Raw genomic sequence first — 22504 nt, forward strand, 5'->3', positions numbered from 1 at the left:
CATTCCCCGTAACACCAAGGATACAGTCCTACCTCATCCCCAGTAACACCAAGGATACAGTCCTACCTCATCCCCTGTAGCACCAAGGATACAGTCCTACCTCATTCCCCGTAGCACCAAGGATACAGTCCTACCTCATTCCCTGTAACACCAAGGATACAGTCCTACCTCATCCCCAGTAGCACCAAGGATACAGTCCTACCTCATCCCCCGTAGCACCAAGGATACAGTACTACCTCACCCCCCGTAACACCAAGGATACAGTCCTACCTCATCCCCCGTAACACCAAGGATACAGTCCTACCTCATCCCCCGTAACACCAAGGATACAGTCCTACCTCATCCCCCGTAACACCAAGGATACAGTCCTACCTCATCCCCCGTAGCACCAAGGATACAGTCCTTAGCGCAACGACTAACGCAAGGCTTTCGCGGATGTTTTTTTCATGTTCACCTGTACAAGTATTATGGAAACGAAATTTGAAATGAAAAGTTGTGTACTACATAAGATATATGGGTATGGGATGAACTTGTTCCAGATTGAAGCGTCATTGCAATAGCCCCCATGTAGTATTTTTTTTAAGAATAGATGACATCGCAACATTGATATATTGGTATCTCAGTTGAGCAATATTTTTTTTTAAATTATAAAAGCAGTGTCTAAATTTCTTCGAGTATATGACAGATAATTAAGAGCGGATAGCCTGTAAAATAGCGCGGATAATTTCTTTGTTGGTTGAGGTTTTCGTCGGCCCGCCGATTGTTACGTAATCGACCGGGAGTAAACTTGTGCGATTGCCGCTTAAATATTGGTACCATTGTAGTGTCACATATCAAAGCATCCGTTTCATAACATGTAGCAAACTTCTTTGTTTGATTTCTAGGAATTGTGAAGATCAAGCGGGATATCGTTTTTGCAGCAAGTCTGTATTTGTAGCTCTCCTACTTGTGCCATCTTATCGGACTGTACGAGGTACCCCTAATTGGCGCTACCAGTACCCCTAACGGGCGTTACCAGTACCCCTAACGGGTGTTACCTGTACCCCTTACGGGCGTTACCAGTACCCCTAATGGGCGTTACGTGTACCCGACTGGCGCTACCAGTACCCCTAACGGGCGTTACCTGTACCCATAACAGGCGTTACCTGTACCCATAACAGGCGTTACTTGGGCCCTTAACAGGCGTTATCAGATGCTCGTCCAGATGTCACGTAAAGGCATGTAACCGTTTACGGGGGACGGGAGTGTGATATTGGACCCAAAAGGTCTCATTGAGGGAAAGCGTGACCATCAAGGGAAAACGTAACAAGGCTTCGCAAGGCGAAGGCATGGCAGATGTCACAGGGAACACTTCGATTTCGAATGTCGTTATGTCAAAATGTACGTCAAGTGAGTATGATGAAGGCGATGATTGTACAAGGCGATGATTGTACAACAACCTCAACGGAGTAACAGTGACAACAAATATTAGCAAGAACAACGACTGATTTATCATCGCCTTATATCTCAACAAAAACAATCTTTGGTCGAGGGAAACACATTTTGTTCTATAAATATACTTATATCGAATAAGGTTGTACTCGGAGAATGTGTATCATTACCCGCAGTGCTTCATGGGTATCAAATAAAAAAATAAAAAAGCGTAAATTAATACAGGTTTGAAAAGCTTTAGTATTGTTATTTATGTACCCCTGTACGTTCACAGGCGTTAAGAGTCCAGCCATGTATACGTTACCCATGAACCACTGCGGGTTACGATACATTGACTCGCTGGTGCAACCTTAATTGAAATAGGTGTATATAGGAAAGTAATGAGCTGAAGAAAATATTGCTTCGTTTTATTGGTCAATCCGTATGTACATTACTATATTGGCTCTATAACCACGTGGACTAGTTGGATAACAAACTCGGGATATTATTTTTACTAGATATTTTCATGGCTTTTGACGATCATTTGTACATAGTTTTCATAAATGAGCATTTTATTGCAAACCCTCTGTGGATTTGCAGTCACTTTCAAACTAGTTTTCGCAGAACCTTTCTGTCCTCAAGGTACCACCCCAACTTTCCCTTGTAGCAGATGACTCTTCTTTTTATTTCGCTGGCTAAGAAAGAAGCCTTTGCACACCCAATCTAGCGCACTTACGATTTATACTTTTACATTCATCGTAAAGTTTCCCATTTGTTTTTATCGCCTGCTCTATATTTTTCACTTTATTGTCACTATAAAGAAAAATGTCATCCGCGTAACTTGTTTTTGTTATATTGTGTTTTTTTATATACAATTCTATTTACAAATCGATAATGAGCGCTATCTGGTAGTCGAAGGCTTGTTACTCGTTCCCAGTACTCGTGTGGGGACCATATGTCGATTTGTGGGCTAGTGCGCATGCGCCAGGCGTGTCTGAGACTCGAATTGAGCCCCTCTCGTTCAGTCGTAACCAGTCCACTTGCACAGGACCGCGTGAACTCTTCAATTTCATTTGGATGCGCTAAAAGAGGCACACGAGATTTGCGAATTAGCAACAGGAAGTTACAACAGAACATCCTGTATGTGTTTTCTTCTTAGTACAAGGTAATGGTCCAGTTTCTGATACTCGCCTCTTTTGACCAGGAAATGTCAAGTTTGTTTCTGACCAGGAAATTTCCAAAATGTTCCAGTTTTGTGGTACTCACCTCCTCTGGCCAGGGGATGTCCAGTTCAGTGGCTGGTGGTGCTCTTATTGCGACAATGGTCTGTTCACCCAAGCTCTCTATCCCCTCTATGTCCGCCATGGTAACAAACGCATGCTTGCAGCTAGTTAAGGTAGCCAATGACTATCTGGTGTCGCCTCATTTGTTTCTGAATAAAGCTTTCTATTTTGTGATCGTTGGAGGGTTTTGAATTATATATAAATTCTTCATGCTTTCATCTCGTACGTTTAAAATGAAAAATTGCTTTGCTACTTCTCTTTAACCCCTGACCCTGACCCGGATAAAACGTCCTTACTAAAACTTTTATAGAAAAGGATATCTCTCGTTCTCTGGGGCTCTTGTCGTTCTCCGTAGCTCTTCTTTTGCGTTTTCTAAAAGGTCGTCAAGTACCCTCTCCTGAGCATCCATTTCGGCTAAATCCCTCCTCAACTTCTCGCTGCATTTGCTTATTGTTTGAGAAGACGCTGACTCGTTAGAGTCTCCACCGCTGTTGATAAGAATATAAATCACTTAAAATTCTTAACTCAGAAGGACCTTTATCCCTCTCCTAGAAGCGGTGCTTTCCTTACAAATTTTACCTTCAGATCTTTTCGCACGCTGGAAATAAAAAGATAAATTAAGGGGATCAGGTATTTGATGTCGCTGTGGCCAGGTAAAGCCGCCGTAGTAGATTCAAGACATTCATTGATCCGTATTCAGTACAAATGCTGCATATGCAACCAATTGAACCTAGCCTAAAGGACTAATCCTTCACCGCTGATCGAAATACAGGGAATGTACAGTACAGGCCATGGGAAAAAAGATTAAATTCCAAACATGACTAAGAAATTATGTAGCCGTTAATGGTATTTATGTGGTCTGAGGATGAAACCTGACCTTCGTAAGAAATATGTTTGGTCTAAGGAATAAAGTTCTTAGAAATAGCTTCATCTTTAGGTTTTCCACGTATAAAGGTACTCGTGTCAAAGGGAACCCCTTTAGATTTCGTTGTTGTTGTAAAGTTCACTTTTGCTATCAGTAAAAGCGCACCCCTCGTCATAATTTCATGATGACTAATTAAGTTTTGACACGAGTCCTACAAGACAACCGAACTTGGATTTCTTCCATCGATGGAAATCGATTAGAAATTGGTTGAAAAGAAAGATCGCCAAAGCTAATTAAGTAATAAAGGGACAGTTTTCTACATCCCATCTGTCCCCTTGAACTCTCGATATGGGGCGCCAATCATGCAATGCTGTTTATTCAGATCTTTCTAAGCAGTTTTCCGGCACGAGGCTTACATTAATGATATTAATTATAATTACATCAATATGGTAGATCACTAGATCAAAAAACGTGCATTGAAATGGATTAAAAGGACCGTACATAACGACATAATGACAAAATTGCATAGAATGGAATAGTGTCGTAAATATAAATGAAGAGGTAGATAATACAGGAGATGTGTTGTGAATTAAGAGCAACATATTTTTGTTATCAGTAACTTCAGGAAGATCCATATCATGATCAATGCTTCACAATATGCGACCGTAAGCGTGTATTCTTGATATTGTAGCCTTTCATATTACGACCGAGTGGGCGGTTCAGACGGGCGGTACCTTGTCTTCCTGCGTAAGTGCGGACAGTGCTACAACCCATGCCTTGTTCAAAAAGCTTTGCAAGGCTGTTCGAGGGCTGTGTGCTGAGGGCCGCGTACACTGTTGCTTTTAGCTTCCTATTACTCGACACAACAGAGATCTAAGTGTAGTAATCCTCATCTTTGTCTTAAAGTTTCTAATCGTGTTAAGGTTTCAACGAAAGAGCTATGGAATCGCACCGACCATTCGATAACTTTCTCTAAAAGACTAAAGCCAATAAGGCCTACTCCGGGTCCTAAGATCGTCCAAGATCGCCCAAAATCCCTCAAGATCGCTTAAGATTGCCTAAGATTTTCCATTATTCATTGAATTGTTTTGGGGAATTTAGCCCAAAATTGACCAAAATAACCGGAGAATGCCTAAGATCACCATCATTCACTCAATATCTTTTAAGGATATTGATTTACTTCACAGGTATAACCATAAAAAACACAAATATTATTAATATTAAATATTACTTATTTTTACTTTTTAAGCTGAACTGTATGTTGGAAATGAAAAGTTGAACAATAAAACAAGAGAACCGATTGTACTTCTTGGAGAAAGTTTTTTTTTTAATATAAAATATTTATTTTACTGACAAAGCTTGACACTAAAAATTCCATAAAGATTTGTGTAACTTGGTAGACAAAAACAGTGTACAAACGTGCCTGGTATTTTTGCAGATTACAGGTCAACACAGGGTGCAAACAAAAGTCTAATCTTATCTCTGTTGTGGTCACCCTGTGTTGTGTTGTTACCTGCATAATAAAAACTGCCAGAGCAAACAATCAAAATAAGATATTTAATACATCAAGTGAATATCAACTATAATCTTGCCGATACGCTTACCGAATGGATGAGTAGAAAAAAAAATCCAATCTAAGTCCACCATGACAATCCTAGACTATTCTCTGTTAAGTTTTAATCATTGGACATTCTATTTGATCTGGCCTAGACTAGTTTCCAATGATGCCCAATACCCCAAATAAGCTAGCGACATGACCTTGAAATTTTACCTTTTCGAACCTTTTGTGAAGACTTGCAGTTACCAGTCGTTCTTTCAATTTGACTTGTTTTTTTTTTTTACTTTTGCAACTCATCTTACATTCTCCGAGGTTCACTTTGTCTAAGATTATCCTCACAACTCCCTGCTTTATCTAATGCAGCCGCACAAATCAAGTGTAAATAGCAATTGAAAGCTCTCTCGACTCTCTCCGGTGGCCGCCATATTGAATGCTAGCGAGCGAGGCCTGGAACGAGGTAGGTCGCCCCAGGCTCCCCCGGCTCCCAATTCACGGAAGGGCTAAAAATATACTGTCTTGCCATCGACTTGCACACCGCAAATTGCTTCATGCCTATGGTAGCTCATTTTTGCATTATGTATTATATTCCTGTATCAGGACTACAAATAAAAGTGAAAATATATGTCTGAGATCGGGATCCCTGTGTAGTTTATAATAAAAGGGTGGTCATGGGAACGAGTTTGTATAGAAAATCATCCGGGAGTGCGGGGGTCATGTCCATCTTTATTATTACTGCCTAATTCATATAGAAGCTTGATACTTCAGGGAGAGTTTTTGACAAACTGTAAGTAATTTAGTATGTTCTGTGAATATTCCTTCATTAAACTCAAAGTTCAGCTATCCAGCCCAAGTGAGACACTTGCCGTCATGAGCTCGAACAGGGGCTTGTAAGTAGGGGCAATCATCTGTATAATATAAATGTCACAGCGTTTCCTAGAATCAGGCTATTTTTAGACGCGCGAGCACGAACGGGCCAATCAGCTACTTTGACGTTAGTCGCGCGCACGAGTGACGTGAGGCTGCACGCGCAAATTGCAGTTAGGAAGAATACATTTTTATCTATCATCCGTCGGTTTTGTTTGTTTACCAAATGAGTTTCAAGCTAGAATTCAAAGTCATACAGTCATAGGTAGGGTTGTATTCATATTAGAGAGAGCAACAAAAATCAAAGTACCGAAGAGAGAACGTAGCTTTTTGTCTGAGACTGCGCGTGCAGTTGAGCTCAGCCAAAACGTCAACACAAAGGTTGAATCTGATTGGCTCATCCGCGCGTCTAAAAATAGCCTGATCCTAGGAGACGCCGTGACACCTATATAGTACCAGAACATGGGGAAGTTGATTGCCCCTACTTATGAGCCCCTGGCTCGAACGTACCCCTTTACTTTAGAGAGTTGATTATTGAGTTCATATTTATTGCAATAATCCAATATTTTGAATTTTTGACATTAAAATTGATCTCCAGACTAGCTAGAGTTAGTTAGAGACTCAGTTAAAACATAATAAATTTGCCTTTGTCACCAACTTATGTTGTTGTTACTGTTAATCTAGGGGAAAGAATAGTTTGCACTAAAAGCTTATGCACTGAAACTTTCTGGCCAAATTTAATTATCACGTTTTTAATTTCTTTGTGTTTGTTCGGATAAACCTTTTTAGTTTCTTTATTTTTATTTCCTTTCTTACTCTTATCTAATCAAAGTAAATTAAAATAAAATATGCTGAACAAAATATTTTACCATTCTAGAAAAATATTTGAATAAATAGATGAATAAAGTAATTTGAATAAAAACACAGAATTTTACAGCCTAGTCCCTGGCGTTTCCTGTGGTGTTTTGATGTGACATCACCCGAATCCCTCTTTTGCCTCACAGCCAACCAAAAGAATCCCGAACAGAAAGCCAGCAACTGGGCTGATAGTTTTATATTTTGTCTTATAAGTGTGAAATATATTGTAATTATTATAATGCAGCTCTTATGCTATTGTATTTCTTTGTCTCAGGAACACCAAATTTTTTTACTTAGTACTATTTAATAAAAAGTGTTTCACAATTATATTGTTTGTGGTCTGATAATTATTGTGGCCTGATACTGTAATTAGATAGTACAATTCCTATGTTGAACTAGTATAAATTAGAGTTTCTCAGCTTAAAATATTAATATGAGATGACCCAAAATTTTCCAAGATCGCTCAAGATCGCTTAAGAACGCAACATAAAATATAGCAAAATTTGCCAAGATCGCCCAAAATTGCCCAAGACTACGAGATCTTAGGACCCGGAGTAGGCCTCCAAGAGTCCGCGAAAAAAATGAAACGAGATTGAATAAATTAGTTACCACTCCCCGTCATATAAATTAGTATGACTAGACAAACGTCAGACAAGCTGTAGAATAACTAGGTGTACTGCATAGGCGGGGTAGAGGGAATTATAGGGAAATAATTCAACAATATCTTTTCAACAAATCACAGACCGCGAATGATTATTTATAGAGGTGCTCATGCTTGATCTATTACTGGGGAGCCCGGAAAGACCATTTGTCTCCGAGCATGTATGCTCCCGGACTCCTAACAAGAGCCTATTTCACGTTCTTCAGCGTCTGATTTCAAGGGGACTTTCCCCCCCTGACGAGGCCTCGTCAAGAGGCCATGACATAAATTTGCATCATTACCCACCCGCAGCTATCATTTTGAAGAAAAAAGGTATACATTTTAATAGACCATCAGATCGTTAAGAAAACGAGAAGCTTTCTATTTAAGCTTTTGTCTCTTTATGAAATAATATTGAGCCCTCTTCACCTTTTCAAGGAAACCTTTTAAAACATAAAGTATAGGTATAGGAGCGCATTTCGGTGAGACGTTGTATGTGTTTCTCAGCTTGCGCCATCCACAGATGGGAAAACATTTAGCACAATCTAGCAGTAGGAGAGAGATGGTACCGTAGTAAAGGGAAAAGTCGGGCTTTTCCAAGTCATGAGTGATATTCAACGGCTTGAAGAGATGAGATTCCAAACGCGTAAAGGCTAAATTCTTCTCTTTTTGTTTCGTTTCAGCAAAAAAGGAATTTAAAGATTATGAAATTGTTTTAACAGCCTTGATCACTCGAGTAAGCTTAAGTTCCGTATTCCAAAGACTTCAGATGTAAACAAATAAATCCCAATAATTCCTCGAAATCCGGATGAATAGATGCACAAGGCCCCTTAGGCGCACCCTTAAACGTGCTCTAAAACCATTTGTGAAACGGTCACCCTCTGCGCGGCAAAAGAGCAACTTTACGTACGCACGGGGCACAAGAAGCGGGGACGCTTCCAAAGAAACGATCTGTGTTTTAAGCGTACTCCAAAAAGGCAAACTGACTTTATTAGCTGTTTGAGAATTGATGATAAAAGAAAGTTCAACAGGCAAAAGGTCGTACGAATCCGAATTCTCATACTTGCCTCCAGGTGATTTCCTTGTCAAGTGTGCGTTTGACGACGCCAGCCCCTTCCAAGATATTGACGATGTCGTAAACCCTTCTCTTGTTAGCGTGAAGTCGCTCCACCGCCTTCTCTACACTTATCGTCCTCTTTGGGGACGCTTTTAGTAGGCTCACAAACTCCTTGGTGAGAGTTGCAAGAGTTGTCGCCTCTTTTTCGGGATGGTGAGCCATTCCAGATGTTATAACAGACGGTCGAATATAGTCCATCGATGCTAACTGGAACAGATTGCATTCAGTGGCTATGTCATAGTTTATACCGTTATTGGATTGTGCTCCTATAGTGCGTGAAAAGGGCTTCCCGTTGCCTTGTTCGGTCGGGGAGCGTAAACTAACCAGGACTTATTTCATAGGGTGAAAAAAACAGCAGATGTTTTTGTTCTTGAGAGCAAACAGGGATGTTTTTATTTAATTGCTTTGAATTGCTAAAGAATAGTAACAAAAAAAAGGAAAATAAATCATTTTACGAAGACCTAATATTCGATGTCCTAGAGAAATCCGAGTTTACGTCGCGCACGTCTATTCCATTATCACAGTATGAGCACATAGCTTATGTATTCAGCTAGACCAGGGATTATCGCATGTAGATTCACTGAAAATCCCTGGTCTATTTGCGACTACGAATTTCAAATGCGGCAAAAAAAAATGAGCAATCAGTCGGCTAAAATTGCTGTACATCAACAAATTCAGGCTAATCATCAAACTTAAGCGAATAACTTACTATTTCTCCGTTTGTATTGCTGACGTTGTATGCGTTGCGGAGTACTTATTTCCCATTGCTACTCCCAGAGCGGCGGGTTTTAATTAGAATAAGATGAATAGCTTCCCTATGCTGGCGTCGACATTCCGCTAGATTGAGACCATTAGGGTGTCGATAACGCTTTGCGTGGCTCCACTTGAACTTGTGGTGATTTGATGAGAGAAATACTTTATCCGTGTAGTGTCATCGCTTGGGGCGCACACATGACGAGCAGGCGCGTGCAACGAGATCCGATGAACCAGCAGACGCTTGTAAACACACTTGTGCCGCGCCGCGAGCCATAGGTGAACCAGCAGCGAACTTGCCATTTCCACGGAAGAGCGTGCCGCGTGCTCTCTTAGGGCTGGTTCAAACTAAGACGCACAAGAGTGATCGCGAACGTACCATTGTGAGAATCGGGCAAACAAGATAATTAAGCAATGAGAATCGGGAAATTGCTTGACTACCGCTAGATCGTGTGTATCCTAGCGATCAACAATCTTTAAGAAAGCTGTCACTTTCGCAGGGTTACATAAGAGACAAAACAATAAGGAGATTTCTCGAACTATTTGCGGCCTACGACCTACAACGTGCGGCCTAACTATGAGGAGGGATGGGTGGCGGGTATTTGTTTTGGGTAACCCCAGGTTATAAACTAGAATAGCAGGTGATATTTAAATTAAGCGTACAGCTCAAAATTACACTTAAAACGTCAAGACCAGCATTTCTTGCGGTTTTTGAAATCATATGCCCTACAAAAAAGGTTTTTGGTCGGAATGATTTCGAAATGTAGAAATTCGAGACAAACTAATGCAAAACAGGCGTTGCAACGCTGTTCTTCTCCCAGGAGTATTATAGAGAAGTGTTGGCAGATACCTTGCTCGATGTCGATTGTCTTGTACTTAGAGTGTCTTTTGAGCTAATTGTCTTCATAAAAACTAGACAAATCAGGTTCTAATTAATACCGTATGATAAGCAGATGCACTTGTATGGCTATCCACAGGTGCTGAACATTTTATAATGAACCCAAGTCAGTTAATGGAAAATGGCAAAATTAAATTGACCCATCTTATTCATGTGCGGAAGTCCCAGTCGGCACAGTTGGTTTGCCAGATAAAGCACTTTGCTTCCCAAAGGGCATGCATTGGTGTTTCATCCCAGCGGAAGCAGAACACTATTTAGGAAAAAACGGCACGTCCATGTAAAAAAAAAAAAGAACACATCCGCTCAAAAAAAATGCAGGGGGGGGGGGGGGGGAGGCGCTGCCCCTGCCCCTCCCCGTCCGCCTCCCCTGTATTCGTCCTTCTTTGAAATAGAAGGTTTCCTCGTCAACTGTTTCCAGTTGAGGACTACCACAAATATCTGCTTATAGTTCTGAGCAATTGTGTCAATTGGGTCAACGACTTTCAGTAGCAGCGAGCATATTTCCATTTTTTTTATTTTATTCTCCTGAACTTTTTGTTACCAATGTCTTCCTGTCGCCATATATTTGGGCATCATTCTGTCGTCTAAGTCTACGGCACAACACGTCCTTCGCAATGTAGTTTTCACTGTTGATTTTGTGGCGACAATTTCGTCCAGTCTTCACTTATGTCGTCATGTTTTGATATTTTAGTCAAGATAGCATGAAGATTATGAAGCTTCATTACGAAAGTCAAGGCTGGCCGTGAATGATTCACTACAAAAGGCAATTCTAAACGTGAACGATTCATTACAGAATGCTGCGATTGCCAAGTTTTCCAACTTCATAGCGGGAGATTAGATATACTGGAGCATTGCGGAGACAATATAATCTGGAGAGATGTTACTAGCGAGGTTCAGAACACAAATTACAATCAAGAGGGTAGTGTTCACGGGGGCAGTGATGGAAAACAAACCTGCAAAGAAATAAGTCAAGATCACCACTAGCCTACACTAAATGGAATCAAATAATGACGGGCACAGATGCTGTGGCCACAGATGTGTGATTCTGTGATTTTGGGTCCATTGTGGTAAGCGGGTTCTACGCCAGGGCAACGGGAAGGGCAACAATGGAGGATCGAAATACTGGGGGGGGGGCACAATACAGATACATCAAGAACAATGGTTGGGCAGAGCCACGCCCCTTCTAGCCATTCCCCTAACTGGGGACACACCCACCTCTGCCCTTTACGGCACTCAGTATTTAACTCTATATATCAATGACTCTATTATGACACGTTTGTGTGTTTTTTTGTCATTCGAACATTTTAGCAATGTTATTGTTTGTTACAGGCATCTGTTCAACTGTTTCAGGAGTCTCCCTGAAGTCAGATCGTTGCCCCTACCAATTTCACATGTGAAAATATAACGTTAATGTTTGTATTCTCCTTTTATCTGCGTTTTTCGAATTGTAGTCAACTTGATTGCGCTTTGTTGCTCGCAATAATCTTTTCCCAATCCGGAAAATAGTTTTGCCTCATATCCTGTGCATGCGCTATTAGGTTAGAAAGCTGATCTTGAATGAGTTTTGCTTGCGGGCTCTTCGGGCACTCCCAAATGAAACAGGACACGAAAGCAAACACGACAGCGTCCAACAGGCACGGCCTGTTAAAAAGAGGGAAACAGTTACTAAATTCGGTCGTACCAAACTACCTTAAGTCAAATAGCAAAATATATGCCATACCATGTTCGTTACAACATACTAATTTTAATTGCTTAGACGCCGCCCAAAGAAAAGTCGCACATTGTACTATAAAAATAGTTAATACACAACGCTAAAAAAACGCGCGTCTTCCTGCGAATTTAGAAGGCCTAGCGTCAATTTTTAATATATCGATTAACGCAGCCATTAAACCTGAAAAAAGTAACTCCACGCTAAAAGTGTCGCTTGTCGATCACAAAAGTGAAATAATAAGCGCCGCGGTGTCTAAACCTGTTTACGGGTATCACGAAACGATTAGCCAGGGAAGTGACAGCAGTTGTTCACTGCAGAATCAACCTAATGTATCGCGGAATTTTCCCCAGTTGGGTAAAAACATATCGGTTTAGTGCAGTAGCTCTGCTTTAGGCAGGTTTGTTTTTCCTTTGAAGACATTTTTAAAAGAAGTGATTAAATTTTCTAAGGCTTGAAGTCTTATACCTTTCGCCAAACATATACTTTTGGTCGCCTAGCAACGCCGAAATCCCTTTTAGGTCTCGCTCCGCTATGGCGTAGATCTCTTCCTCTGTGTGTCGGCCCATCCCGTGAGCCTGCAGGTAACCTTGGCAAGCGGACTGCACCCGCCAAAAGACCACGTGACGTATGGGGCTTGGGAGGTGAGAGAAGGCCTCATCGCGTACCACGTTAGCGTGGTCGGTACACCAAACGTAGTGCATCAATGTCCTGAGATACAAAACAAATACACAAGCACACAATAAAACCGTCCGGAATAAAACATGTCCGGCATAACATAGTGCAGACGAGATCAGTCCTACAGCAACAGCAACTTACGACGAAAATTATACGCCGCGCTTGGGCCAAACCGATTTGACGCCAAGTATTGCAAAGAACAGACACAGTTCAAGTCCCGCCTATCACGATTCCAACTCGGGGGTGGGGAGGGAGGAAAAAGTCGACGGAAGTGAGCGTCCTGTCTTTTCAAGGGCACAAAACGGATCTGTTCCGCTTTTTTGCTGGCTGTGAAGATCTACGACACCACGGTTGCTGGGAAAAAATCGCCGCGGCTGTTTCTGCTGGCAATATTTCGTCACAAAAGTGGCTGTGCGGGGAATATTTTTTAGAGGCGCCTAGTTATTGAAAAAAAATTTGATCTTACCGGTTCTGCTGGCAATTTTTCGTGTGCTGGAATTTTTGTTGGGAGTGTTTTTTCCCAGATGGAGTGGCAATATCCGTGGTCACTACTACTAGACAAACCCAAGAAGTCCCATTTCAATGGTAACAAGTCAACGGAAATGTCAAAAAGTGAAATGGTCAAGTGATCGTTCGAGCAAGAGTTTGTTATTTGGCCTTTGGCGCTTGTACGGAACGTTTGGCTTTCATTCCATTATTTATGTGCCCAGCAACCCTTGAAAAAATGTGTACCTCTTGTTGGCTGGGAAAAAAAAATACCTAATCTCTTGCTGTTTTGGGAGGAGGGAGGGGCTCGTTATGTGCACTTCGTCTTTTAGGGTGTAAAATTCGATCAACTGCTATCACTTTTGATGATCACGGATGCGTGACGTCATCGATAACATCACGCCAGCGATGTAGAAGTAATAAAGCTTTATTTGAAATTGTAGACGCTATTGAGTAGAAAACTCAAGTTGTTTGAAGCTGGCGTGTTTTACTTGTACAATTTTAGTTGCAAAAAATTGTCATATAATGTGTCATTACCCTCACCAGTATGTATTCTCCTCCAGTGTGACCATAACCGCTCGTGCCACAGCCTTCTGCTCGACGGTCAGATGTTCGTCTACGTCGACAAAGAACTCCTTGTTTAGGAAATCCACACAGAAATTCGAATCTGCGATAGACTTTCCCTGGTATTCAATCCACGGCAGTTTGCCTTTGCTGGAGGGATTCCATCCGTAAACTGTCTTGTAAGGAATCTTTGTCATTCGCAGAAACGTTTCTAGCTTGAGACAAAATGGAGAAGGGTTGATTGAACGCGAAGTTGGCGCCATTACGTAGAGAGTAACAAGGGCATTTTTGGTTGTCTTTTCCGCCATCGCCTTTGAGTTTTAGCTGATTAGGTTGAGTGAGTTTTTGCTTAAGCTGTTTTTCACTACAGTCTAAGGACATTGCTCGTTGACCCGTTTAGTGTTAATGTTCGCGTTCATTCATTCGAAAAGAACATGCTTAAAGGCATAAAGGCCTGGCTAAACTAGGAGACATGTAGCGCCCTGCGACATGTAGCGTGCGACATGTGTCCAGCATTTTAGCGCGCGCCAAATCTTGTAGAAGGGAAAAGGAAATATTTTTCCGATAGTTGAGAAACATTTTGGTGAAGCGCTCTAAAAACTTTGTCGCGCACTACATGTTTTTGGTAGTGGCTTATAAACTAGGAAACATCCAGGAGACATGTCGCTAGCTACTTGTTGATATTGATTTAGCACCCCCTGTCTTTTAAGCGGCCACATTTCAGTCTCAATAACAGTGTTATATACCTTTATAAAATAAAAATTTTTTGCAAGAAATGGTGATGATTGATGATACAACAACAAAAAAACTATCATTTAAATATCTTGCTCTAAGACTTTTCTTGTAAATGCTTATCCAACGGATAAATCCAGAACAAATCCTATACAACAGATAACTTTTGTCCGTGCATAACCTTATCCTTTCAGGAAGATCAAGGCGAAAGATCAGATTTAATTTGCGTTTATTATTCATTGGTATTAAGGCCAGTACAGAGTCCCCCAAATATTGCTTTTCACAACGATACTTGAATAAATAATAAAACAATTTTGATACATTTGTTTGGCTTTTTTAAAATCCTGAATGCAGCTTTCAGTAGCGGAAAATGATTCCCCTTAGAAGTAAGTATAACTAGAAAAACTACAGAAAAGCGGTAGAATAACTAGGTGGTCTGCGCAGGCTTGGTGGGACGAGGAAAATAAATTAACACAGCATACCATTCCAACCTTGTACTGAAATTTTAGAAGAAATAGGAGCTCAAATCCTGCCATATGTTACACATTGTTGCCTGCTTCAATAACTCCTGAACACGTCCTGGCTTTATCATAAATGTTTGTTGGTATCTGGCACACCACATGTGTAACTATTGCAGTTGACAGCTCTGCTCCTAGACGTGTTAGATGTATGTAGACTGAGTTGATCTGAGTTAATAACTGGGCTTTTTGTCCAACTGTGCTCTCAGTGAGGTTGGGGAACATGACCGTCTACATAAAAGTTCCTTGTCGCTGGGGGCAGCTGGATCTCTAGACCCTCCATCTCTTTTGTGAGAATAATTTGACATCCTGGATAGAAGATAACATGTCAAAATAAATTGGAGATCATCAACATTACAAAGATATAAGAAACATTGAATCGCTTCTATCACAATTTCTTTTGACATGTTTTTTTTTCGTTAGGAGATTTTGTCTAAAAAGGGCCTGCCTGCTGAATTTACTAATTTCATGATTAACTGGTGCTTTGCGTTCTGCAAACAAACCAAGTCGGTAGCATGCGCTGTCACAACGCAAACGGCGCATTGAATTGGAGGTGAATAGGTGTTTGTGGCAGTTTAAAGGATTTGTTAGGGTTTATCAAATGTCGGAGGGTAAATTGGGATCATTGTAAAGGTGAAAAAAGTGCAAATTGGTCCAGTTTAAGCGGTTATCAATAGTTCACAGAAGCACACACTACGATTTTGATTGAAATTCAAATTTTTAAATACAGATAATTTAGAGACTGGGACTATCCTAACGCCTGTGCCTGCGACATTAAATGCCAATTTGAAAAATAAGGCCTACTAAAAGCTCTGAGAAAACCCGACCTACATACCTTATCTTGAGAAGACCTGACATACATACCTAATCTTGAGATGACCTGACATGCATACCTAATCTTGAGATGACCTGACATACATACCTAATCTTAAGATGACCTGACATACATACCTAATCTTAAGATGACCTGACATACATACCTAATCTTGAGATGACCTGACATACATACCTAATCTTAAGATGACCTGACATACATACCTAATCTTAAGATGACCTGACATACATACCTAATCTTGAGATGACCTGACATACATACCTAATCTTGAGATGACCTGACATGCATACCTAATCTTGAGATGACCTGACATACATACCTAATCTTAAGATGACCTGACATACATACCTAATCTTGGGAAGACCTGACATACATACCTAATCTTGAGATGACCTGACATACATACCTAATCTTGAGATGACCTGACATACATACCTAATCTTAAGATGACCTGACATACATACCTAATCTTGAGATGACCTGACATACATACCTAATCTTAAGATGACCTGACATGCATACATAATCTTGAGATGACCTGACATACATACCTAATCTTGAGAAGAACCGACATACATACCTAATCTTGAGATGACCTGACATACATACCTAATCTTGAGAAGACCTGACATACATACCGAATCTTGGTATGACCTGACATACATACCTAATCTTGAGATGACCTGACATACATACCTAATCTTGAGATGACCCGACATACATACCTAATCTTGAGATGACCTGACATACATACCGAATCTTGGTATGACCTGACATACATACCTAATCTTGAGATGACCTGACATACATACCTAATCTTGAGATGACCCGACATACATACCTAATCTTGAGAAGACCTGACATGCATACCGAATCTTGGTATGACCTGACATACATACCTAATCTTGAGATGACGTGACATACATACCTAATCTTGAGATGACCCGACATACATACCTAATCTTGAGATGACCTGACATACATACCTAATCTTGAGATGACCCGACATACATACCTAATCTTGAGATGACCTGACATGCATACCTAATCTTGAGAAGACCTGACATACATACCTAATCTTGAGAAGACCCGACATACATACCTAATCTTGAGAAGACCTGACATACATACCTAATCTTGGTATGACCTGACATACAAACCTAATCTTGAGATGACCTGACATACATACCTAATCTTGAGAAGACCCGACATGCATACCTAATCTTGAGAAGACCTGACATACATACCTAATCTTGAGAAGACCTGACATACATACCGAATCTTGAGATGACCTGACATACATACCTAATCTTGAGAAGACCCGACATACATACCTAATCTTGAGAAGACCTGACATACATACCGAATCTTGGTATGACCTGACATACATACCTAATCTTGAGATGACCTGACATACATACCGAATCTTGAGAAGACCCGACATACATACCTAATCTTAAGATGACCCGACATACATACCTTATCTTGAGAAGACCTGACATACATACCTAATCTTGAGATGACCTGACATGCATACCTAATCTTGAGATGACCTGACATACATACCGAATCTTGAGAAGACCCGACATACATACCTAATCTTAAGATGACCCGACATACATACCTAATCTTGAGATGACCTGACATACATACTTAATCTTGAGAAGACCTGACATACATACCTAATCTTGAGATGACCTGACATACATACCTAATCTTGAGATGACCCGACATACATACCTAATCTTGAGATGACCCGACATACATGCCTAATCTTTAGAATCCCTGACATACATACCTAATCTTGAGATGACCTGACATACATACCTAATCTTGAGAAGACCTGACATACATACATAATCTTGAGAAGACCTGACATACATACCTAATCTTGAGAAGACTCGACATACATACCTAATCTTGAGATGACCTGACATACATACCTAATCTTGAGATGACCTGACAAAAATACCTAATCTTGAGATGACCTGACATACATACCTAATCTTGAGAAGACCTGACATACATACATAATCTTGAGAAGACCTGACATACATACCTAATCTTGAGAAGACTCGACATACATACCTAATCTTGAGATGACCTGACATACATACCTAATCTTAAGATGACTCGACATACATACCTAATCTTAAGATGACCCGACATACATACCTAATCTTGAGATGACCCGACATACATACCTAATCTTGAGAAGAACTGACATACATACCTAATCTTGAGTTCTCCTGTAAAAATGGAGCCATGTCCAGTAAGTCATCTTCTCTGGAGAAATAGAAGCAGTTAAGGGATCACTGTTTGCCTTGGTGTATGAAATTATTGAAAAACATTGTTATATTCGTATTTAAATTAACATATTTCTACATTTATTTTGTGTTTTAATGTATGAAACTAAAAAAAAATGTTGCAAAATCAAACTTTCAGTAGCAAGAAATTTAGACAGTGCATAAAAGACGGCCATATTGTAGCTAGAAGCATGTTATAACCAGGGCAAAGCCACTCCAACACAGTACAGTACATGTATAAAACGTATTTAAAATGACACAAAATGTGCTCAAAGTACTGGGCTATGCACAAGACAAGAGAGTTTTTTTTTTAAATCTGGTGCCTGCTAGCCTCGTCATACTGGTGAAAACCATGCAAAAGTCTCTACACACAAGAATACTGTTTACAGGAAAAACAAATTCTTATTCAACGGTTTACCTTTCATCTGGCTCTGGTAGTAAGTGGCCAAAGTCCTCATGTACATAGACATGACAAGTAGAGCAGGCAAGTGATGCTTCACATGCACCTGAGATATCATTAAAAAATAGGCCCGTAAGACATGCATGTAGCTACTGCAGCAAGTATTTACAACTGTAATGTTATCGTATATCTCTAGGTTATTTCTTAGTATAATCATACTATAAAAAGTATTGATGAACGGTAGACTCTCAAGGATTAAAAAAAAAAAAGAAAAGAAAAAAATTCAGTGGGGAGGAATCGAACCCTTGGCCTTATGCAACCTACGAACTCCGATCACTGACATAAACCACTCAGCCACTAAAAATAATCTTATTAGTGTATTGAACTGTTCGAAAAGGCACGTCGATCACGTCGAATTCCAGTTACTTTTTCTTTCACAAAGATGAAATACCTGCTACAATTGATCACATAACTGTTGTACAATATGTAATTTGCGGGGGCATGTTTTTGTACGAAATAACTTAAGATAATATGTTTGAACCTACAGAGAACCTCAATAAAGCTTTGCAACTTGATTTAATGTCAAAAGGAATCGGGTACGGGTGAAAAAACCTGAGCTTAAATACTCGAAATGACCAAATGAGAGCGTGTTTGCATGAGCTCGTGTGTTTCGGCACGTATTGCAAACTCTTTATAAATCAATAACTTGACGTAAAGTTTGGACGATCATAACTTGTAATGTGAATGGAATGCAGCCGCGTTCGAGTTTATCAAACCAAGCTGCCATAGAAGCGAATATGTAAGAATTGTTTAACAAACCCCAAAATCTTTTGATTATTTAGATATTTTCTTCTTTATAGTCATTCTAGGCTGGCGCTTCGTAACGATCATTCCCGAAGTGTATCCGAAGTCAAATTATCCCAGCAAACCCCGCGGCAAATCTTACTTTTTTTTTTCGACGTGATGACGTAGTAGCTACTCGCACATGCGCAGTAGCTACAAAAAAGGAGGATGGAGATTCACCCAAAGCAAAGAGGTATATAGTCAGGGCTCTCAATAGGCAAAAGCATAGCATGGGGAAGGACCCTAGCAAGCTTTGTGTGAAAAGGACTCAAACAGGCACCTATTCTGCTTAAGCAATTAATGAGAAAAGTCCAGTTATGGAGGTTGTGACAAAACAATCCAACTCTGTGCTATTTTAGCAAGTAGAGTAATATAAACTGCCTGTTTTTTTTTAACTGTTGTGTAATAGCAATGTCATTTGACTAAAAAAAATTGAGTAAGGCAATTTGAGTGAAATGAAATATTGTGATTCAACGAGTTTGAATGGAACCTTTATTATTTCACTTACCTTCCATGCTAATGTTATAGCGATGTGCAAGATACAAAAGATTATCCCCAATTTTGCCAGGAATTTCTTTCCTTTCTCCTTTGGAGTCTATCATAACAATGTTTACTCTATGTGGAAAAAAATAAAATAAAAATTATCATAAAAACCCTATGCATATTTTCATATTTCATACCTTTTAAAAAGGCTTTTATGCTATATTCATTAGCAAGTGCCATCCCCCTCACACATAATATAGTGCAAAAGTTCATGAAGAAAATGAAAATCGCTGTATGACTTTTGCGAGTAGATAAATGGGCAAACAAGTTAAGATTGTTTTTTTGTTAGACTGTTTTTTACAAAGTATGAAATTTAAATAAAAAGTTTTAAATAACTCACACTTCATCAGGTGATTTAGGGTTTTGCCATTCGAACTCTCCATGACATAGCGGACCTGATCACAGCAATATTGATAGGTCAAGAAGACATGTTAATCACTTCAATAAGCACCAACTTTATTGTTTGAGTCTTTATGGGGGTGCTTATTGGAGAGGGTATGTATGCTTTTGGGAAAAGCCCTTATGTAACTCAGCTGTTATGACTTTCATGAAGGCCCCAGTCAGTGTTTTTAAGAAAATAAAAACACAAATCAGAGCTCTTTGGTTGCCATAATGGACATGCCTTTGTCCCTTATTTGGTCACACAGGTCAAGAAACATCTTTCTTGCACATCCAAGATGGTGACTACCTAATACAGATATAAGGTACCCCTACCTATTATCGGCCATTTTAGGTTTGAGCTAAAATATCTCGCAAACAAAAAACATTCAGCTTTAAATATTTAAAACAATAAATATTTGTCATAATAATTCAGCCTAGATTAAATTACCTTGATGTCTACAATTAAGTTAAACGCCTTTTTGCAAAGAGTAGTTTGTTGCCCTATTATCTGCTAAGCTGTCTTATTATCGGCCACCACTGTCCTATTATTTCAGAAAAATAGCACCGAAACTTGCTTAATTTTAGCTAAAATACCACAGACAATAATCTTTGATAAATGTAGTTTCCAAAAGTGCCAGTCAATTCTAATTTAAGCTTCATTTGGCTCTGTACTAATCAATTGAAAAATGACATTACGCGAGCAGTCACACTGCATGGCGAAACTTGTGATCGCTCGCTGAAATTTGTTTTGAATCGTTCGAGTGGCCGATAATAGGACATGCAAACCGAGGCCCAAACAATGAAAGATCGCATGAAACTGAGGCTGAATCAAAGGCCAGAAAGCACCCTGGGACATCAACAACAGAATGGTGGATTGTTGAGCGTTTTTTTATCGTGATTGGTGAATGTTGGTGAGATTTTTACTGCTTCTTTTCGTCCTCCCATTTTCAACTCAAAGACAATCTTTTGTGCGTCATTTTACAGTGCGTAAAAATAAATTTTCTAGCTAAGAGAAATAATAAACAATCATAAAAAGCTTATGAAAAAATGTTTCACAGACGTTGTTTCTTTGAATCGATGTGTCACTTTTGGCTTGTTCTTTGTAGTTTACGAAATGTTTGAAATTTTTTTCAGGTGAACGGTTGTAGAATGTGGCTGATAATAGATCCGAGAACCTTAATGTTTCTTTTTAAAAACCACTAACTGATTCCTACATGAAGGCTAGAGCTAATAGGGACTATAGGATTTAAAAGTGCCACTGCGGTGATGTGAGAATGTCAATAAGACCCAAATAACATAAAGTTTTATCAAGGGTGCTTTAGTTGACAATAATTTTGTGTTTGGGGGGGCACTACTTGAGAAAGAGGCATTTATTTCAAAATTCACGATTGAAGGCTTGTAGCATGACCTCAGCAAATCCAAAATCCTTGTTTGTAAAATAGCAAATAATAAATCAACCATCTAAACCAATTTTTGATTTTCATGTTTTCACTGCCACATCATAAACCATTTGACTGCACACAGCAAGGGAATTGATTGGTCACGGCGGTATGACTGACATGCCTTTTTCCAAGAGAAATGGATTTGAATTCCCAAAGGTCACACAACAACAAATTCTGCTCTAACGAGAAGAATGGAAGAGGGTAAAAATGTATCATAAAAAGGGGGAAGCTGAATTACAAGGAATGCATAGAATGTTATGTCATGTAGTAGGGATGGCCGCCCCTTTCCCCCCTCACCCCAAAAACCAAAAATGTACAGTCCACGTTGTACAGTAAGTATTATGCAATATATCACATATGTTTGAGTCCTGTAGAGGTAAGTTTTACTGTATAAACAAGCCCGTGTTATTAATTTGACAACATCGCACCACGAATTTAAAAACCCAATCAACATGATACATAAATAATACCTATTTTCAACAATACATGATCCCAAGGGAGAAGCATTAGAAAAATGCCCAAAGCATCTTGATAAAAGAGGAAATAGTTAACTTAATTACACTGCCTAAATAGAAGGATTGCAAGTACCATAGGGAATAGGGGCCAAAGACTTTAGTAAAACGTTGCTACCTCTTGTAGTCCTGAAATCCCGGGAAAACACGACGATCGAAAGTTTCCATTGGTATCTGCTAGACCGTACTGCTTTTCTTATAGCTTCCCCTGCAAAGGAAAGGCCTCGTAAAGCTGTAAACATCTCGGTGACATAACTTATTGGCTTACATGTGTGTAGACACTTTTCTTGATTGTTTCGGGTTGACGCGG

General features: G+C 39.8%; 4 protein-coding genes and 1 long non-coding RNA gene across 6 annotated transcripts in view; 1 reads left to right on the forward strand and 4 right to left on the reverse strand.

Annotated features, from left to right (window-relative positions):
- Positions 1-2867, forward strand: part of LOC5515925 (exosome RNA helicase MTR4) — a 22321-nt gene extending 19454 nt beyond the window's left edge. The window contains exon 28 of the mRNA XM_032385707.2: positions 885-2867. Within this exon, the coding sequence (XP_032241598.2) occupies positions 885-937 (53 nt within the window). The 3' untranslated portion in view covers positions 938-2867. The remainder of the gene's footprint in view (positions 1-884) is intronic.
- LOC116620127 (transcription factor E2F6) lies at positions 1818-9453 on the reverse strand. The gene is made up of 5 exons (XM_032385715.2): positions 9305-9453; positions 8546-8802; positions 3014-3181; positions 2677-2791; positions 1818-2492 (listed from the first exon to the last, which is right to left on the reverse strand). The coding sequence occupies exons 2-5, from the start codon at positions 8791-8793 to the stop codon at positions 2334-2336; spliced, it is 690 nt and encodes a 229-aa protein (XP_032241606.1). The 5' UTR covers positions 8794-8802; positions 9305-9453; the 3' UTR covers positions 1818-2333.
- Positions 9454-10742: 1289 nt separating this feature from the next.
- On the reverse strand, positions 10743-14094 carry LOC5515924 (failed axon connections homolog). Of its 2 annotated transcripts, none has more exons than XM_032385714.2 (3): positions 13662-14094; positions 12423-12665; positions 10743-11199 (listed from the first exon to the last, which is right to left on the reverse strand). In XM_032385714.2, the coding sequence occupies exons 1-3, from the start codon at positions 13988-13990 to the stop codon at positions 11130-11132; spliced, it is 642 nt and encodes a 213-aa protein (XP_032241605.1). In that variant the 5' UTR covers positions 13991-14094; the 3' UTR covers positions 10743-11129. The 2 variants fall into 2 exon arrangements, with proteins under 2 accessions (XP_032241605.1, XP_001635973.1); XM_001635923.3 differs by lacking the exon at positions 10743-11199 and adding an exon at positions 11518-11887 and having other exon boundaries at positions 13662-14088.
- Positions 14095-14626: 532 nt separating this feature from the next.
- On the reverse strand, positions 14627-22504 carry LOC5515923 (ferredoxin-2, mitochondrial). The gene is made up of 7 exons (XM_048725188.1): positions 22463-22504; positions 22313-22402; positions 20200-20254; positions 19825-19931; positions 18492-18579; positions 18001-18053; positions 14627-15241 (listed from the first exon to the last, which is right to left on the reverse strand). The coding sequence occupies exons 4-7, from the start codon at positions 19916-19918 to the stop codon at positions 15138-15140; spliced, it is 339 nt and encodes a 112-aa protein (XP_048581145.1). The 5' UTR covers positions 19919-19931; positions 20200-20254; positions 22313-22402; positions 22463-22504; the 3' UTR covers positions 14627-15137.
- Positions 15355-17994, reverse strand: LOC125561264. The gene is made up of 2 exons (XR_007307294.1): positions 17247-17994; positions 15355-15767 (listed from the first exon to the last, which is right to left on the reverse strand). It is a non-coding gene; the product is annotated as an uncharacterized LOC125561264 (long non-coding RNA).

The sequence above is a fragment of the Nematostella vectensis genome, chromosome 1, assembly GCF_932526225.1.
Source record: "Nematostella vectensis chromosome 1, jaNemVect1.1, whole genome shotgun sequence".
Taxonomy (NCBI): Eukaryota; Metazoa; Cnidaria; class Anthozoa; order Actiniaria; family Edwardsiidae; genus Nematostella; species Nematostella vectensis.

What these genes read in the sequence shown, in the direction of transcription:
- LOC116620127 (XM_032385715.2), bottom strand. Translation starts at nt 8,793, where the DNA reads ATGGACTATATTCGACCGTCTGTTATAACATCTGGAATGGCTCACCAT. An exon ending in AGAGCCCCAGAGAACGAGAG is followed by an intron (nt 2,792 to 3,013) that starts ATATCCTTTTCT and finishes AACTAGCTGCAA; the next exon opens with GCATGCGTTTGTTACCATGG. An exon ending in ACATCCCCTGGCCAGAGGAG is followed by an intron (nt 2,493 to 2,676) that starts GTGAGTACCACA and finishes TGCCTCTTTTAG; the next exon opens with CGCATCCAAATGAAATTGAA.
- LOC5515924 (XM_001635923.3), bottom strand. Translation starts at nt 13,990, where the DNA reads ATGGCGGAAAAGACAACCAAAAATGCCCTTGTTACTCTCTACGTAATG. An exon ending in CTGGAGGAGAATACATACTG is followed by an intron (nt 12,666 to 13,661) that starts GTGAGGGTAATG and finishes TTTGTATCTCAG; the next exon opens with GACATTGATGCACTACGTTT. An exon ending in AAGTATATGTTTGGCGAAAG is followed by an intron (nt 11,888 to 12,422) that starts GTATAAGACTTC and finishes TCTTTTTAACAG; the next exon opens with GCCGTGCCTGTTGGACGCTG.
- LOC5515923 (XM_048725188.1), bottom strand. Translation starts at nt 19,918, where the DNA reads ATGATAGACTCCAAAGGAGAAAGGAAAGAAATTCCTGGCAAAATTGGG. An exon ending in CTATAACATTAGCATGGAAG is followed by an intron (nt 18,580 to 19,824) that starts GTAAGTGAAATA and finishes ATGATATCTCAG; the next exon opens with GTGCATGTGAAGCATCACTT. An exon ending in ACAGGAGAACTCAAGATTAG is followed by an intron (nt 15,242 to 18,000) that starts GTATGTATGTCA and finishes TCTTCTATCCAG; the next exon opens with GATGTCAAATTATTCTCACA.